Below are 17,609 nucleotides of genomic sequence, written 5' to 3'. Positions count from 1 at the left end.
GGGTAGCTGGGCAAGATATTACATAATACGTATCAAATACAAAATCATCACTCACCCATGTTTCCTCGAGGCCAGTTATTTGTTGCCCAACTCAATACTACTCATTTGTCTCTGCCTCATAAGGATAAAATGCTTATTGGACATACTAGGATTCAAAGCTGTGACAATGCGGGAAAACACAGATCCCTGGAGTGATTGTATAATACCCCTGATGCCCCACACTGTGCATACTTATAAAGTTGTTATTGGAACTGCCTAGTCATGGATGTAAATATAATATTGTGTTCGAATGTTGCACCTACAGCCTCTGGAAGTTCTGAAAGGGACGTTAGCCCTCATTAACCAGTTTTTAAATGAACTTTTATTAAACAGACATCTGTAAAGGCAAATCTTTCAATAGTAATGGTTAAATATTAAAAAACAGTGTGCACTTAATTCTTCACAGCTCCTAATCTGCACTATAGAGTGTTCCTCCATGTTAGTAAAGTAGGTTGAACGGTTGTGACATTGTACATGCCTCCCACAACCAGCTACATAACTTCCTATGGGCCAGACAATGCACACTATTTACTGTGTGTTACATATCAAAAAATGTGTTGTAGATTGTGGATTTGTTTGAACACAACAACATTCTTTGTTGTAACACATTTAGGTTGGAGTGGATAAGCTAATACGGCAGGGCCCTATGGTATAGTTATCTATAACATCCTTAGTGGTACGTGTTGTTGTCCTCAGGCCACCAGCCAGACTCATAGTTCTGTAAAAGTTTTCCCCACTCACAGTTGCCCAGTATTAATCTTTTTCTGGTGCCTGCATGATCAGGAGACAGATTCCTTATACCACATTGACTAATGCCTGTCAATTTTATATTTGGGATACTGTGTTTGTATTTAGCTGCTCTCCAAAGATTCTGAATAACTGCCTGTATGACGAGAGAGAATCCCCTTTCAGTTTGAGAACACCAACGAAGAATTCAACGCTCAAACTCTAGGTGATTTAAAGGAAGTGGATTCTGGTAACATGCCTTGGTATCCTATCTCATAGCCCAAAGCAAAGCCACCCCCAAATTTGTGTTGTGTAATCCCTTTCATGCTAGACATTAAGAAATAAAGCTATATCTTCCAGGTTCACAAATATTTTTTGCATTTTCTAGGCGAAAGCTATGAAGACAATCAGAAAGTGAAAACTCAGCGTCCAAGATCAGCCGACGAGCCTGGTATTTATATGGCACAAACAGGTACATATACCGGACTATTTTTATAATCCTTTAAGAAAGAGTCACAGATTATGAATACATGAATGTGCTGAGGATAATGTTCTTGTTTATAGAATGAGCTCTTAAACATTTATGTACAATGCTATTAAATGAATCCACTAGTAGAAATGTTGTTTGCCTATGATAATATTCATGTGGTCTCTTTTTGGTGGCCGAGCCATACCTGTAGAATTCTGGCAAACTTCTTTATTTCAGTAAGTACAATGAGACAAGAGACAACAGTGCATCAAATTGCATTAAAAAGTAACACATTTCACTCAAAACGTTAGCTTGATTGTGGTGGAATATTTGTAGTTGGATCCTTTACGAGGAACTCTGCCCCGGATCAGGGATGTCACCAATTTGTGATGAATAATAGTAAATTGGGCACATGAAAGCAAGAGCAACGGATACATGGAAAAATAACAATTGATATTAAATAACATAAAACATTAAAGATAATTCCATTCTACTAGAAAAATGGATGCACAAACGATTCCATTCTTCATGAAAACGGGATGCACAAATGAAAGAACAAAAAAGTAAGGGATACATTTCACTGTTGTTTACTTCATTTGTAAGACTGTTAAATTCTGAGACACTAGCTCCTGTATTTTTGCAGGTTAAAACACATACTGGAAAAGACCCTCTCTTTTTAACACATTTGTCCTTTGTGAAAAAAAAATCAATTAAAAAAATAAATCTGCCGTTTCCAAGGAAGACTCCAAAACACAACCTTTCCATTGTTTACAGTCAAATCCCTCCGTGTTACTAGCTAGTATTTTTTTTTTTTTTTTTTTTTTTTTACTATGGACATTTTACACTCATACATTATTTGTTCAGAATGGGGTTTCCACATAAAAAGGCTGCAAAATATGTTCTGTCCTTGGGTATGGCGACAGAACTATGGAATATCACTTTAAAAAACATTTTCAGTCTGTTGACATGTAGAGCCTAAACTTATATTGCACCTTAATGATTAAAAAGCTGCCTTTATTTTTCAGTCATTATGGGAAGCTCTCCAGACACTTGACTACTATTGACCTTGCTCTTTTCTTTGTTTTACAATCTCTTTCATTTTAAGTGACTATTTGAGTAGTATATGGTTAGACTACATGTATTTTTATCCATCTCAAGTAATTTTATTTATTGGACATGTTTTATCTGTTGCCACTTATAGTCAAATATAGTTTTAAACTGTTTCAATCACTTCAACCACTTAAAAAGTGGTCTGTCATCCTGCATCCTCCAGAGAAGCAAAAATCGCAATGAACCAAGGACCCCTAAATGTGCCTGACTTTGAATGCTCAATATATATATTTTTTCAATGACTTTTCGGACTGATTCTAGCCTGCAGTGGTAGATCTGCAAAACAAACACACTGAAAGGTTTTTTTTTAGGAAGTAAGGCTCTATCAGACGATATTCAGAGATGCCTTCTTCTGTGTTGCGAGTCTCCTGTGCTTTCATCAGTTGAAGGCCTAGTGTTTAAGCGGTTGATAAACTCTCCACATGAACAACAGTGATTACTGTCAGGATTTACCTAAAATCCTCTAATCAAAAAACCCTCCTCCTGTGAGGTCAGAGTGCTATGCACCGCATAAAAACCCAAAGAGGAAAAAATATCCTTCCTTCTTTTTTAAAATCCAACTCCAAAATGTTAGCCATGTTTAAATGAACCATTACTCCATCGACAGTTCATTTCTATAGAACTTAGCAAGTGCACTCAGCAGAGTGACTGGATAACCCAATATGTTAGCTAAATCGACAGGTTAGAGACTTTTTGATTTCTGACTCAACTAGACACCCGATTTGACTCAACAGAAAGCAAGCCATTAAAAACCACGTGGTCAGTTTCAAAGACACAAATATCTGATGAACTGACATTGGAAAAAATGGTGGAAGGAATTTGTCTTTCCACTGTTGATACCAATAAGACATAAGATGATTAACAAATTGTGATTGCTCAAAGAGACATCGTTCTGGTAATTTTGAGGTGGGACAAGCAGATGTTACTAATAGAGTGTTGGAATATACGTGCCATCAGATATATCCACAGCGAGATGACAAGGCCTTGTGAGAGCAATATTCTTGAGAGCCTGGTAAAGAATGCATACCTGTGAATCTGACTGGGTAGGTCTAGGGATCAAGCTGAAGAGGGCTGTCATAGATATGATTACAAGAATGTCAGAGTGTGGGATTCTGTGATAAGGGTCGTCCATATCTGTGATAGTCATTGTCTTGAGCGTCAAAGGCACAAAAAGAGTGCCCCACGTATCTCTTGTAGTTAAACTGTAGGGTTGTCAATAGGCTGTGGTTGGTTGGGACATGATGAAAATTGGTTAAGCCACAGAGCCAGTGTCTCAGGTAGGTAACGTCCTTTGCTTTAGTCATTCATTTAAAACATAGGAAAAAATATTTTGGTAGGTAACGTCGTTTGCTTTATTCATTCATTTAAAACATAGGACATTTTTTCTTGTTTTTTACATATTTATATGAAAAACGGCTCATATTTTATAGTGAAACAGGAGGAAATAACCGGCGCATTTACAGAAGCAAAACGTACACAGAGCCCAGTACTTCGGTTTTTCATGTCAAAACATAGTCTGCAAACAAATAAAATCAGTTCTTGAATGTATACAGCAAAAACTTCACGTTTACATACATTTTAAATACTGCACAACTAAAATATCGACATGCATTTAATTTCCACATCCTGTCAAATTCACTTTCTATGCAATGGCGGATTGGGATAGTTTACTGTTCTAGCGCCCGCACTAGTAGTACGTAGGACCGTTGCTTGGAGGGATTAAATGCAGATAGATATTTGTGTAGGGACGGTTTTCGATCAAGTAGATATATTCGTAGTCCTGTTAACGTATGCATAGGTGTACAGGTACTAGGCACCTTGAAACTATTTTGCCATTTAATGGTTCAAACTTTGCACTGGTTTCAGTTCATGCGAGTAACTGGCAAGATCACAAATGCGGGTGGTGTTAGTGAAAGGTTATAGCATTGTTGCAACTAGTTAAGTTGCACAAATAGGTTAAACATTGATTACAGATACTTGAAATACTAATTTAACATATAACGCCAACTATCCAAGACGCAGGATTACTTAAAATACCAAGAGTTGATCTTCCTTTGAGAAACACACCCAAGAAATTCACGTTGCGCCATAGTGTTAAACTGTAGTGTACTTCCTCCAAAGAACGTATAAGTGCCCGAGTAATCAACAAAATGGTATAATTGCTGGAGAATTTGGACTAGTAACAGGACTGGATATAACTAATGGCTACGGGTTACTCCAGACGCTATATCTATTCCACAAGCTGACTGGTGTGCTGAAAAATATACCAAAAATCGAAGATGGAGAGTTTAGCTAAACCATATAAAATATGACGAGCCACTTCATGCTAATTAATCTTGTATAATGCAGATTATGGGCCTCATTTACGAGGCCCTAGTGCCACCAGATTGTCACATTTTGCGACTCTCCGGTGGCGCTGTGCAGTGCACCGTATCTGCAAGGCGGCGTTAAGCCACCTTTCCTGGCTTAAGGCGGCCTTGTAGATCTGGACTGCCCTGGTGCAGTTTTCTGTGCTTAAGGGGCATGCAACGGGTGTTGCTGTGGGCGTATCCATGCAGCACCCATTGCTTTTTTGACACTGCCTCACATTTATGAGAAATCGTAAACAAGAGGCAGCGCCAAACACTAACGCCCCCCACCCCCTCAGGGGAGGCGTTAGAGTAGCGCAAGGAGGAGAAATACTTGTTATGTGTGATGCATTCTACAACACACATAGTAGGAGCAAATCACCATTAAAGATTGTTTTTGTGCAGGAAGCTGCCACTTCCTGCACAAAAACAATCTCCCCCTAAATGCAGCCATTCTTGTTCCATGGCGCAATGGTGGCTGCGTTGGCGCTAGGCAGCTAATTTAGCGTCAGCGCAGGGGGAAACACAGGGATGCACTGTATTCTGTTAAACACGGTGCTTCCCTGCGTTTTGGAAATGATGCAGCTTGGCGCAGCAAAATTGCTTCTGGCACTGCACCATTTCCTTGTAGATGAGGCCCTATGTATTTTGCTGTAGTGCATAAAGGTTGCAATGATAGTGAATCAAACACTGAATGCACAATGCAAGCTGATAGAGCTGCAGAGTACCTGAAATTCAGTTAATTACTGCCACCCTCCCTCACCAAACTGGTAGTGGGCTTGGAGGAGTACTCCGACAGCAAATTATTATTATGCACTAGGAACAAAGATCCTTTTCACTGACAACATATCCTTAGTATTTATTCTGCATCCAGAGATGGAGCAGGTAAGAGCGCATGATTATTGATATCTTGATTTTTTGAAGGTGCTCAAGTTTGAAACAATCACACAGTTAAATGTGTCCCACTGTTAATCACAGAGTGAAAGATGCTGACCTTACCCTTCAAGCAGGTAACTGTTTATATGTCGATGTCTTATGCAGTAATATATCTGGAGCAGGTGCACAGCAAACAGGTAATATTTCTGGGTGTATCGGTGACATATTTAGTAACGTATCGGAAGGATTCATACGACTAACAGGTAAACATATGTTTTTACAGACAGGAATAGTGACATTTCTTACATATTAAACCGATCAATATTTCAGATGTATCAGTACACTTCATTTAAACCAGCCCTATCCTTGCAAATGTGTTTAGTAAATTCGTTTTTGCTACATTTAGCCAGGGCTGCGAGCTGATGTCCACTGTATGTTGAATAAGATTAAGGCTATTAGCCACTAAACTGTTGCAGAATGGCCAGGCCGGTCTGTATTCCTACAGACCGCCTGTGCTGCTACCATTGCCGGTGATGGGGTAGGTGCCAATGGGTGTCTGTCTCTTCTCCAAATGAAAACTGTAATTCTTGGCGGTCAAAAGCGATAATATTATTGTAATGCAGAAGGGTAGAAGAGACGACGTAATGTTTGGCACTTGTATATGTACGCACTTTTTTAGGGTTACGAACATCTATTTATGCTTCAGTTCAAACTTATTTATTCAGGAAATTCGTCTCTCTAATTTGGATGCTGCGTTTTTGCCAATCCCAAATTTATGATTCGCGGTCCCACGTTCACACCAAGATTGATGAATTCTGGGTCTTGGTGTGACAGAGCCGCGCCTGCGAGGGGCCTGCGCATACTACCACCATCAATATTTATGCAGGAATAACTAATGCCATTTCTGCTCATATAAAATATGGCCTGAGTTTGTCAGCCGCTCACATTTATATCTATGCTGCTGCCTCCAGGAAAGGAGGTCTCATACACAAACACTAGGTAACCGAAGAGTTTTAACCACTTAGAGCAGAGGATGTCTGTGCCTGGCTGTTAACTGACATCAAACCAATGGGAAATTGGTTCACACTGTCGTCTCGCTGCGGCAGTGCCCTATATTTACAAAGATGATATCAACTCTAAATCAGCTTTTTACGGCCGATGTTTCTTCTGGACCTCATGTACCATGCCAAAAAATTAGGGCCTTATTTAGATCTCGTCAGATGGAATACTCTGTCCCAAACGTGACAGATATCCCGTCCACCGTATTACGATCTACTTAGGATATAATGGAATCGTAATACGGCGGACCATTGGCGTAATAAAATTGGAAGGTGACCCCCTGCACACAACATAGAAGGGGCCTCCCTCTGGACTCACTCAGGCCATGTGCTGTGCTGAGGGGGCCCTCGGGAGCTTGGGTGCCTTTGTTATGCCCCTGTGGCTGACAGGATATTGGTTAAGTGTGCAATGGAGTATTTCAGTCCTCTGGGATCTAAATCAGGCCCAGAGTATGAGAACAAAGGGTCTCTGGGTTAAGTTTCCAGTGTAGGGATCAATAATCCCACATGAGAGCCCCCTCACAATACCCTTGCCCCTGCACTGGCCCGAACCCTGTAAAACTAGCTCCCTTTGTGTTTAGATTTAGCCATCTGGGTAGGTTACACACATTTGTTGAGCACGACTCACGTCTGAAATTGGGGTTGGGACGAATTTCAGACGCAAGTTGTCCTCTGACTGCTAGAAGATGTAGTATTGAGCACATCTTTGGAACGTTCCAAAGATGTGTTCATTACTATACTACTTGTGAGGTGCAGGTAAACTATCTCCCAGCAGTCTGAATACTGGAGATGATGATTCCATCACACTGGTATTCGACATGCTGCTGCCATCCCACTACCTTTGGATTATACTCTTGTAGGCCAGGGTGCAGCTCAATTATATTTAATTTTCGCATTCTCTCTGTTAGTCTCCCTGTGATATATTATTTTAAAATCATATGTTCTCTGGATGTGTATCGACTGTGCTATCCAGGTTGTAGATTACATAAGGTGGAAGAGTTTGTGCCTGCTTTCTTAGTAATGACATGATTGCCTTAAAGTGTTTGTTTATAGCAAGCTTATTTCGTGATACTGGGATTGTTGTGGCGTAGAGGATACACGTGCATCCTTTTATCCCTGCTTACAAAATATGGAAATAAAGATTACCTCGGTTCCCAGACAGCTGAAGAGAGATTTTTCTGGGGTATCGCTTAAAGACACTGTGGCGCTCTCTGTGTGCTTTAGACTTTTCAGTCAAGCCCTCCAAGAAATGCAATCAGCAAGACAAGCTAACAGAATGTACTAGGTTTCTATGAGAGGCTGGGTATTTGTGAAATTTGGCACATCAGCCATGAATAAGATATGAGCATCATCATTGTCTGTCATCAGGAGGTCCACCACATACCAAGCCATCTATATACCCATGTGGAGTTTAACAGCCTTTTTTAAGGTGCCCTTGCATATGTATATTATTTTTATGATTTGATTAGGAATAATGACTTGTTTTTTCTATCTCAGGCTTCTCTTCCTGTGATCTTTTGAGGAACAGAAATTATACTTTTGATGAGGCTGTTATTCTGCAATCTAGTGATGTAATTGAAGAACCTGCTATATCTCCACAATAAGAAAAGCCCATTTGTTTGCATTTGAGGTGCAGCTGGTCTCACCGGCACTACAGCAATTTTGTAACTCATTTTGCCACAGGGCACACCTCTGAGTAACTGGACAGATTCCCCATAACCTTTATACTTAATCCGCCTCAACAGGTGGATGACGTAGGACATTGTATAATATTACTTAAAGCTACCTTTCCATTACATTCTGAAGTGCCATGGGACTAACTGTGATCAGCAAGATTCCCTAGATGTTAGTCAGAAATTGTCTTTCTCACAACCTCCCCGCAGTCTCACAAGATTCATCTGTACTGAAACCATCCTCCTGCGACTAAAAGGAGGAATTAAAGGGATTCCAGGGCAGAAGGGGGTGTAAAACATAACTGGGGCAAATTGTAGCACAGCCTGACCAGGGGATGTGGCTTCTTCTGTTGGTGCTGTGTCCGGGCAGCGCTGCTAAGGCCATGCCGTGGTTCGCCAACTTTTAGAATATTCTCTAGCAGGCCCACCAGAGGCTATTTCTCTGTGAGGCACCCTGTCTACGGGGACGACGCTGGTACCAACACGTGTCTTTCTCTGTTTAGGAGACCCTGCTGCGGAAGAGTGGTCCCAGTGGAGTGTGTGCTCTCTGACGTGTGGTCAGGGGTGGCAGATCCGCACCCGCTCCTGTGTGTCCTCTCCGTATGGAACGTTGTGCAGTGGGCCGCTGAGAGAGACCCGGATTTGTAACAACACTGCTGCCTGCCCAGGTACTGGCTCTGTTGGCTAAGGCTATTTTGGTTCTCTGATGCACTGTCTTTGCCAGCCTTCCTCACCCCAGCCTTTCCCTAGTGTAATTCTATTGGTTCCTTTTCCACTGAAGGTGTACTAAATGGCACATTGACTATTCTAACCGAGGTGTCAAGACTGGGTGGCTGTTCCAGGCTGGGCTCTGTGAGCATGCTACACAAAATCCTATGTGCCACAGACTCCCAGACTAGAGCCAGCTGTGGCCCATAATTGCCTGCAAGAAATGTTTTCTTCAAAGTGGGGTGCATGCATTTCCATAGTCAATGGACAGGGAACTTTTTTCCAGACTTTCCTTATCACCCTTCCCCAACAATGCACTTCCTTCCAACTCCGTTCTCCCCACCCTGCCACAAATTGTTCCTCTAAAGACCCAAGCGTGGCAACCTCTGTTTCCTTCTTCCTGAATGAACCTGCTATGCATGCATTTAGTGTTATTAACCTGCTGTCAGAGGAGTACTCTGCCTCAAGTGCTCAGAGGTGTCCAGGAAGGAGTTACATAAGGAGTGTAAGTAGATGCAAATATTTTTGCATCCCTTATGTTTGGAAATTTATACAAAACGTAACACACCGTTTGCTTCGTTTAAGTATGTGCCCGAAGTAATACTTGCATTTTGCGAAATCTTAAAAGCTACGGTGGTTTAATTGCCAAATGCCTCCCTAACGCTAAATGTGTCATGAGTTAGAAATGCATTTCAAAATAAGCTAGAGAAAGAAAGGTGCAGCATAAACTTTACTCTGGTTTTACGAGAGGGTTTACCAGAGGACGGCAACCAAAAACATGCATCACACTTTCAATCACAGAGTTCATCTCGCATTGGAAGGAATGTGACGGGCCTGTAAGACAGCTGGTAGAGGACATAAGTTGCAGAAGATAGATAAGAAAAATCAATTTTTTAGGGGCTTTGTTGGGAATTTTTTTTTTAAATAGGGACGGAAGGACAGCAGTGACAGCCTCGGCAAAACCTTCATAGGAAGTGTAAAGAGAAACTCTAAAGAAATATGATGGATGTCCGAGGATAGCCACTGGGCAGAAAAATGTTGGCGAGCAAGTGGCAACCTGTGATACTGAGGAGTTGAGTTTCAGCAGGGCATCAAGAACACATCGTGGGTCACGAGGACTTAATAAAAAAATAGTTAATTTTCTAAAAAAACATGATTGGTTGAGTGGACTTGAAGAAAGTGCATGTGTACAAAATATGGCTAGAATGGTTTAGCAGGCGCAGTGGCACCAAATCCCATTGTTTCTTCTGCACCCAAACATTGATCGCTTACTACCCACCCAGGGGCAGCAGCCTTTTCTTTGCCTTTATTAAGGCAGATGGCAAGGTTTATACAAGACCTTTCAAAGAGAGAGTCCCACCCTGTGGGTAGCAAGAATAGGTCAACTGGAGCAGAATACTGGGAGTGAGACAGAAGAGAGTGACTGCTCAAAGGGGGAATTACCGAGCGACAGAAACTACTGCAGGAAGTTACAATAAATGACTGAGAGAAATGAGATGCTAAGACTGGGTATAATGGGACTGCTGGAGAGGAGTCCCAGCATCTTAGAGGAAAGATGAGACTGCTCGAATGAAACTCCTCAGACTAGGGGTTGAAAGAGCGAAACTGTTGCACAGCCGAGCAAGCGGACATGAAGAAGTAGTAACTTCTGAGAGAGAACCGCACCGTGAAATGAATGTGTAAGATTGCTCTAAGGCATTAAAACTAAAAAGAGCCCTGCGGTATTGGAGGTTAAGGTGAAGACAGGTGCAAGAGGAGAGAACTACAGTGTCTGAGGAATTAGTGAGACCACTGGAGAGATGAGTAATGAAGTAACAGAGTGTGTGGTCAGGAAAGGAAGCGCACTTGAATACGCGAGGAAAAGGTGAGACTGCAGCAGTGTAGAGCAGAGGTCTTCAATCTTTTGTACTTTGAACCCCCCTAAGCAAAATATTTTTAAGTCGGGCCCCCCCTCCAAAAATGTATGGCAAGAATAGGGAGTGTAGGAGGGGCAGGGGTGAGCTCTGTGATGGCGTCTAGGAGATTATTTCAGGGGTATTTTTCAGTAGCTCATAAACCATGCTATATGTAAGACATAAAAGTACAACTATAGCAAACCAAAACAGAAATTGACCAAAAACACTAGGCCCCACTATTGGGGTGTTGTGAGTCTGGGTCCCAATGCAACGTCACCTAAAAAAATGAAAACTCCACATGTTCCTCAAGGCAGCTCTCTAAAGAAGCTGTTTCTATCATCTGTAATCTAAAATATGACCCCCCCCCCAATATAGCAATACTTCCTCTGGGCTATCGATTTGGTGCGATCCAAGGATCTCACTACTTTCCTTCTCTTCCTGGAGCATCACTATCAAGCTCAAGGGGTCCAGACGATCAGAGCGCTCTGTCTGAACATTACCCGACTGGCCTCCTCCCTGTCACTCCCTCAACTCACTTTGAAGGACATGTGCATGTAAACAGAGGCTAAAGTGGACACGATTGATGGGGATCCACATGCCCCATGCTTTTTTAATTTTACAAAAGCAGTACTTTTCTTTAAAAAACACAACCCACACTAAACAGTTATTGTGGCCCTTCAAAGGCCTCTGCGTAAAAGTAAAGAGAGGGCAGGGTTGGATTGAAGAGAAGTTTTCCTCTGCTGTGAAGCTCGGAAGGGACATAAAGCTGAGGAGGAAAAAGGCATTCTCACGAGGGTGCTTGCTACCTGAAAGAATGTAAATGTGTGCAATTGGTTAATCACCAAGGTGCATATTTACAAGCCCCATGGCAGCATAGCAAGTGCCTTGCTGTTTGTCCTGCGCCACCAGGCAAGGGCAGAAATGTGTCAGATCTACGAGATAGGGCACATTTCTGTCCAACCCCCTGCATTGGCACACAAATGGCTGCCATGCACCATCGCAGACACGCTTGCACAATGGTGCAATGGTATCTGCGTTGTGGGGATGATTGATTTTGTGCAGGAAAGGACACCTTCCTGCACAAAAGGAATCAGTGGCGGCAATTTCCTCCTTCTACGTGTTCTGCATTCTGTGGGGAGAAATAATGTTATTTCTCCCTGTTCCACCTGCCTTGCACCACCCCTGGGGAGGCGTAGGGTTTTGAATCATTCCCAGGATTACAATTTCTCATAAATCTGGGAATGAATCAAATTTCATGGGTGTTACATGGGAACATCCACTCTAATGTCCATGGCATGCCTCACTAACGCAGTGTGAGGCAACGCAGTGACTTACACTGCTTAGTCTCACGCTACATCTACAAGGCCATGAAAAACCACGCAGGGTGGCTTTACGTGGCCTTGTAGATATGGCTCTGTAGTTTGTGCCACAAGAGCCTCCCAAAAGTGATGCTTCGGCGGCGGAGCAGGGCTTGTAAATATGCCCCCAAATGTAAAGGCTGCTTGGAGGCTAGTTTAGACTTTAATTGATGGAGTCACCTGAGGCTTCATGGGGACAACAAGTTATTCTTTTTGATACATAATGTAACAGTGTTATGAATTGAGTTGTAGAAAGTGTATTTTTGATTGATTACAAAAATATCTGGTGAAAGCACCAGTTTTATCTTAAAACACCAAATCATTTAGCAGCAATCTACCTTACCCTGTGAATAACACAATTTTAAAATAATGAATTGCATATTCATAGTGCTTTCTACTCCAGACTGAGACCTTGTAGCACTATAAATACACAAGTGTCCATTCCTCAAATCTGCAGTTGGCCTATTACACACAGAATGTATTTCTATCAGATTAGCCTAACTTGCATTTATTTATCTTTTAAGCTTTCTACATTATTTTATATGCAGTTAACTGAAAGTGAAAAACAAAACACTAGAAGAATATTTTGTTCTTTTTAGCCACGTTTCTGACCCTGCCACAATGTTGCTAAAAGGAATATCCTGTGCCTTGTTTTTCCTCTTTCAGTTACCAGCATATGAAATAATACAGAAATCTTAAATGAAACATAAATACAGGTTTAGCTAATCAGATAGCAATACATTCTTTTACATTACATTCCGCATCTATGTTTTTTTAACCACTTCAAGGACTGGATGTAAAGGAAGACAGTCTGGAAACTTGCCAAGTCACGCTTCCAGGCCATCTTCATTTACAAGTACTTGATGAGTCATTGGCGCCTCCCTGGGAATGCATTGATGGCCCCCAGGGGGGAGCGCCCCACAGTTTGAAGGCCTCTGGTGTAGAGAGACCCGTAGTATGAGCGGACATTGTGTGGGAGCCCAAAAAGAGGGCAGCAGCATATGAAACATCCTTACACCCAGAGTCTGAAACTAAAGATAGATGTCTAGAGGATGCCCTGCTATTCCTTTTTTCTGGTAGAAAATACTTGCAGTGACTTTCCAACACTGGTGGAACGTGTTCATTTTTTGTCTTATTTTGTTTTATTTGCATGGCGCAATTGTTCCAAAAAGGTGGTTTGCTTTCCTGACTGTGTAACAGAGCTGTCTTATCAGAATATGGTTGCTTCAGAAAGTCCTGATAAACGAGAAAACACATTTGCCAAGACATCATAAGGCATTTTAATTTCACCTGCATTTTCAGAAAAGGTTTGCGGTGCTTCCTTTAACTCTCTGAATAAAAACATATTTTAACTTTTAAATCATACATTCCAACCTCCCTTTAGACTTTCCGACTATGGCAAAATGTTTTGCCTCACTAATGACCAAGCTGAAACACTCATGCACTGACAAAAACACACAATGAAATGGAAACATGTACATATGATTCCCCACTGCAGTATACACAGTAAATATATGTATCTATATGTATAATGCAAAGCAAATAATGAATGAAAAAATATGCATCACCATGAGGCAAGGGCACATCTGCTTTATCACCCTCCTATCAGCATCAGATCGCCAGATCCCAGAATCAATTGTGCAGAGAGAGAGATTAATTATCCTCACGGGAAGGATGACACACCTCAGCGTCCTGAGTATGTCTGAGATTTGAATTACTCCCGGTCCATCTGGTCTCGGCCTCTTATTCTTTAAACAAACAAGAGAGGAAAATTCTAGAAACTCCCTCTCACTGCAGAAGTTTATTATAAAAAAAAAATGCTGATTACTTTAGGCAAGCTTTGAAAAGAACACATCGGAACTTGGCCAGAATCCCAAGGTGCCCCTTCAAAACAAAACTGTTCCCTGCCGTCCTAGTATATTCTTTTCAGCCTAAGCCCTTGGTGGGAAAGAACACAAAAACAAGCAGAATAAAAACATGAGCACACTGTACAACGTGGAAAACTACTTGCAGCTTTTAACGTGGTGGTGACTAATGCTAAAATAAAGTCAATAGGCAAAATTACGTTGGTGGTAACTAATGTGACAGTGTGCTACTAGGCTAAGTGCAACGTGGAGTCAGTGGTCAAAACACAAATATCATTACACATGCCTAATGCCAGTTCGTTAGTTATGGAGATGAGGAAGACGTTGTGTTGAGGAAGACAGAAGTGATAGTGGAATATATTAATGGAATCTACTAACCACTGATCTGATCATGATATCTGGTATTAGTTTCAGGGTGAGAGTGGCCCCTTCGTTGCTAGGAGTTAATTCAGTAGACCAACTTGTGGGAAGTACGTACTAGGGATGCAATGGTGCATTTGGCCTCTGCAGTTTTGGCATTTGTGCTGTTGAGTGACTGTCCTCAGTTGTGGTAGGCATCTATTCACTGTGGAGTCTGTAGTGTTAAGCCAATGAAGATGTACATTTATTTTGAAACTGTTTTATTACCTTTCTGTTATCGTTTTGCTTGTTAATGCAAACGTTAATTTTTGTGATCTGTATTAGAGTGTTCTGTGTAAAACAGTTTCAAATAATATGATATCTGAAAGTTTGGTTGTGGTTAAGAGAGGAGCAGAGAGATAAGACCATAATATGAGATCACAGAGAATACTGGGAAAAGATATTTAAAATCAAATAATGTGAGTAAAACATACTAACAGTTTATACTTGTGGGCAAAACACTAACGTCACAATTAAACTGCAAATAACATACTAGAGACACTAAAACCAAGCTGAACATATTTTGAAACTAAGCCCAAAAAACTATTGTTGCAAATGCATATAATGAATAGTCGTTCAGCCCTCACTGGCACATCTGACCATAGACCAGAAAATGTCAGCTCTTCAGGTGCTGGTATACGAGGAATAGTATCACGTATCAAGTGACTGTAGGTTGCCAATCTTCTTAAAAAATATTTGTTACATCAGTTGCTTCACAAATTACTGACTATGCATGTTATATTCTAAAAATCTTACACAAGTAAAAAAGATAGTTATTGAATATCCTTGAAAGAAATATTAAAAATTTTTTTTATTTCGTTGTCTGTTCTGGGACAGGATAATTCTACCTTAGGGATAAAAAATTATAATAAAATTAAGATTCCTCTATTTAAGATCAACATGCATTACTATAAAATCAAATAAAATGCAGTCTAGTTACTTGCTATTCTGTTTTTGAAATTAGACTTAGGGTCTGATTTAGAGTTTGGCAGATGGGGTTACTCCATTGTAAATGTGACGGGTATCCTGTCCACCGTATTTCAATCCCATTGTATTCTATGAGAATCATAATACGGTGGACAGGATATCCGTCTGCCAAATTCTAAATCAGGCCTTTACTGTTAGGAAGCCGTTTAAGGAGATCCCGGGGCAATCAATGTAACTGGTTCCAATTGCATCAATGGTGCAGTTTGCTCTTGTGTCCTGGAGATTCCATACTGCTGCTCGCTCAATCTTGGGAATAAAATCTTGTTTTAGCACTTGATGCCCTCAATAGGGTGTAGCGTGAACCAAGACTCATTTGGAGGTGTTGTTGACTACAAAATCAAAACTCGGCAACTCACACCGGTAACAATTTAATGTACAGACAGCAAAACGCTCCAGATAGAATTACAAATGTGTACAATAATATACACAATGCAAATCATCTACATTAAGGATTTATCAGAGTGGTTAAATAACACCAAAACTGTTGTCTATTACTTCCACTTGTTTCGAGCCATGTGACAAAATACCTATCTACAGGTTTCATCAACATACGAAAAATGCACCAGTAAAGTCTTGGGCTCTCATTATGACTTCAGCGGTCTTTTATAAAAACCACCGAAGCCGCTACAGCCAGCATACTGCCAATGCTGGCGGTATGCTGGCTGCCCTATTAGGAGTTTTCCGCTGGGCCAGCGGGCGAAAACAGTGTTTTTGGAAAACTCACCACAACATTGATTCCGGCTTGTAATCGAGCCAGCGGCAATGTTGTGTTTCGGGTACGACAGCACCCATTGCGCATTGCACTGCCCGTAATTCGGGGAGTGAAAAGAGTGACGGGGCTGTCCATGAGGGCCCCATCACTCCCCATGCCAAATGCATGGGCAGTGAAGGGGCCCACATGGGGCCCCGACACACCCTTTCTGCCAGCCTTTGCATGGCGGTGCGCTGGCCCAGCGGAAAACTCACAACAACATTGATGCCGGCTTGTAATTTAGCTGGTGGCAATGTTGTGGTTCGGCTGCGACAACACCCGTTGCACATTGCACTTCCCGTAATTCAGGCAGTGAAAGGAGTGACAGGGCTGTCCCTGGGGCCCCCGATTCCCCCTTTCTGCCAGCCTTTGCATGGAGTTGAAACCGCCATGCAAAGGCTGGCGGAAAGGGGACTCGTAATCCCCAGGGCAGCGCTGTCCTGGCAGATTGCGATAGCTGAGACCGCCAGGCTGTCGACAGACAGCAACCTGGGGGTGCCGGCGGTTGGACCGTAGCCGATCTACCATGGTCATAATAGGGCAGTCAGACCGTCACACTCATAATAAGGGCCTTATTGCCTTTGAAACATGCTTTTTTACAGTCAAAACTACAGGTCTACAGACTTTGACAAGATGTGTTTATAACCATAAAATAGTGCCCAGTGGCTTTAACAGTCACTTATCACAATAACACCAAAAGGCCTATTGCCTTTGAAAAACATGAAAACATGAGGTCTCTTACTGTAGGACCAAGCCACTGTCCAGACCAAAAATGGGAACTTAAAAGGCCTAATTTAGGATTTGACTATCTGTCCAGGTGGCAGATGACATTACCTCCCCCATCCTAATGAATTACTGTCAATCAAAATGGAGATGACCTTCAGCCCAGTGTTCATCTCTGTACATTGAAAGCAACCACTGTTATAACGGTCACTTTCAGACTACAAAATGTTTGGTTGGTGGATGCCCGATTTGTTCGTTTCATTAAAAAAACAAATGACCCCCACACACTGCAAGTTTTCTCCCTAGGGTGTGAGGAACATTGTTTTTTTTGCCCCTCACCCCAGGTTTTTCCTCACTGTAATGGGCAGGAAGAAAACACATTACGCCATTTATGCTATACAGTGTGGGCAATGTAATGGCCTTTCTCTGACCCCTACTGCTTTTGGCCTTCGGAGAAAGTTTTTCATCAATGGAGCCAACCTGGGTTCAATTGATAGAAAACATATGTTTTGTCTCTCTAAATGTATTGGGCAGACCAAGAGGTTTCCCTCTGTCTCTAATTTAAGTGGCTGGACTTAGGGTTTGGCAGACAGGGTACTCCTTCACATTTATGAAGAGTACCTT

The 17,609-nt window shown here is 41.7% G+C and overlaps 1 protein-coding gene across 18 annotated transcripts in view; it reads left to right on the top strand.

Moving 5' to 3' along the window:
- ADGRB2 (adhesion G protein-coupled receptor B2) overlaps positions 1-17,609 on the top strand; it is a 1,191,470-nt gene that overhangs the window by 448,386 nt on the left and 725,475 nt on the right. For 10 of the 18 annotated variants that reach the window (XM_069223308.1, XM_069223306.1, XM_069223304.1 and 7 more), the window contains exons 3-4: positions 1,154-1,237; positions 8,803-8,967. In XM_069223308.1, coding sequence (XP_069079409.1) covers positions 1,154-1,237; positions 8,803-8,967 — 249 coding nt within the window. The remainder of the gene's footprint in view (positions 1-1,153; positions 1,238-8,802; positions 8,968-17,609) is intronic. The other 8 variants (XM_069223314.1, XM_069223313.1, XM_069223307.1 and 5 more) reach the window with 1 other exon arrangement.

The sequence above is a fragment of the Pleurodeles waltl genome, chromosome 3_1 (genome assembly GCF_031143425.1).
Source record: "Pleurodeles waltl isolate 20211129_DDA chromosome 3_1, aPleWal1.hap1.20221129, whole genome shotgun sequence".
In the NCBI taxonomy this organism is placed as follows: domain Eukaryota; kingdom Metazoa; phylum Chordata; class Amphibia; order Caudata; family Salamandridae; genus Pleurodeles; species Pleurodeles waltl.
This window is presented reverse-complemented; position numbering and strand designations above follow the sequence as displayed.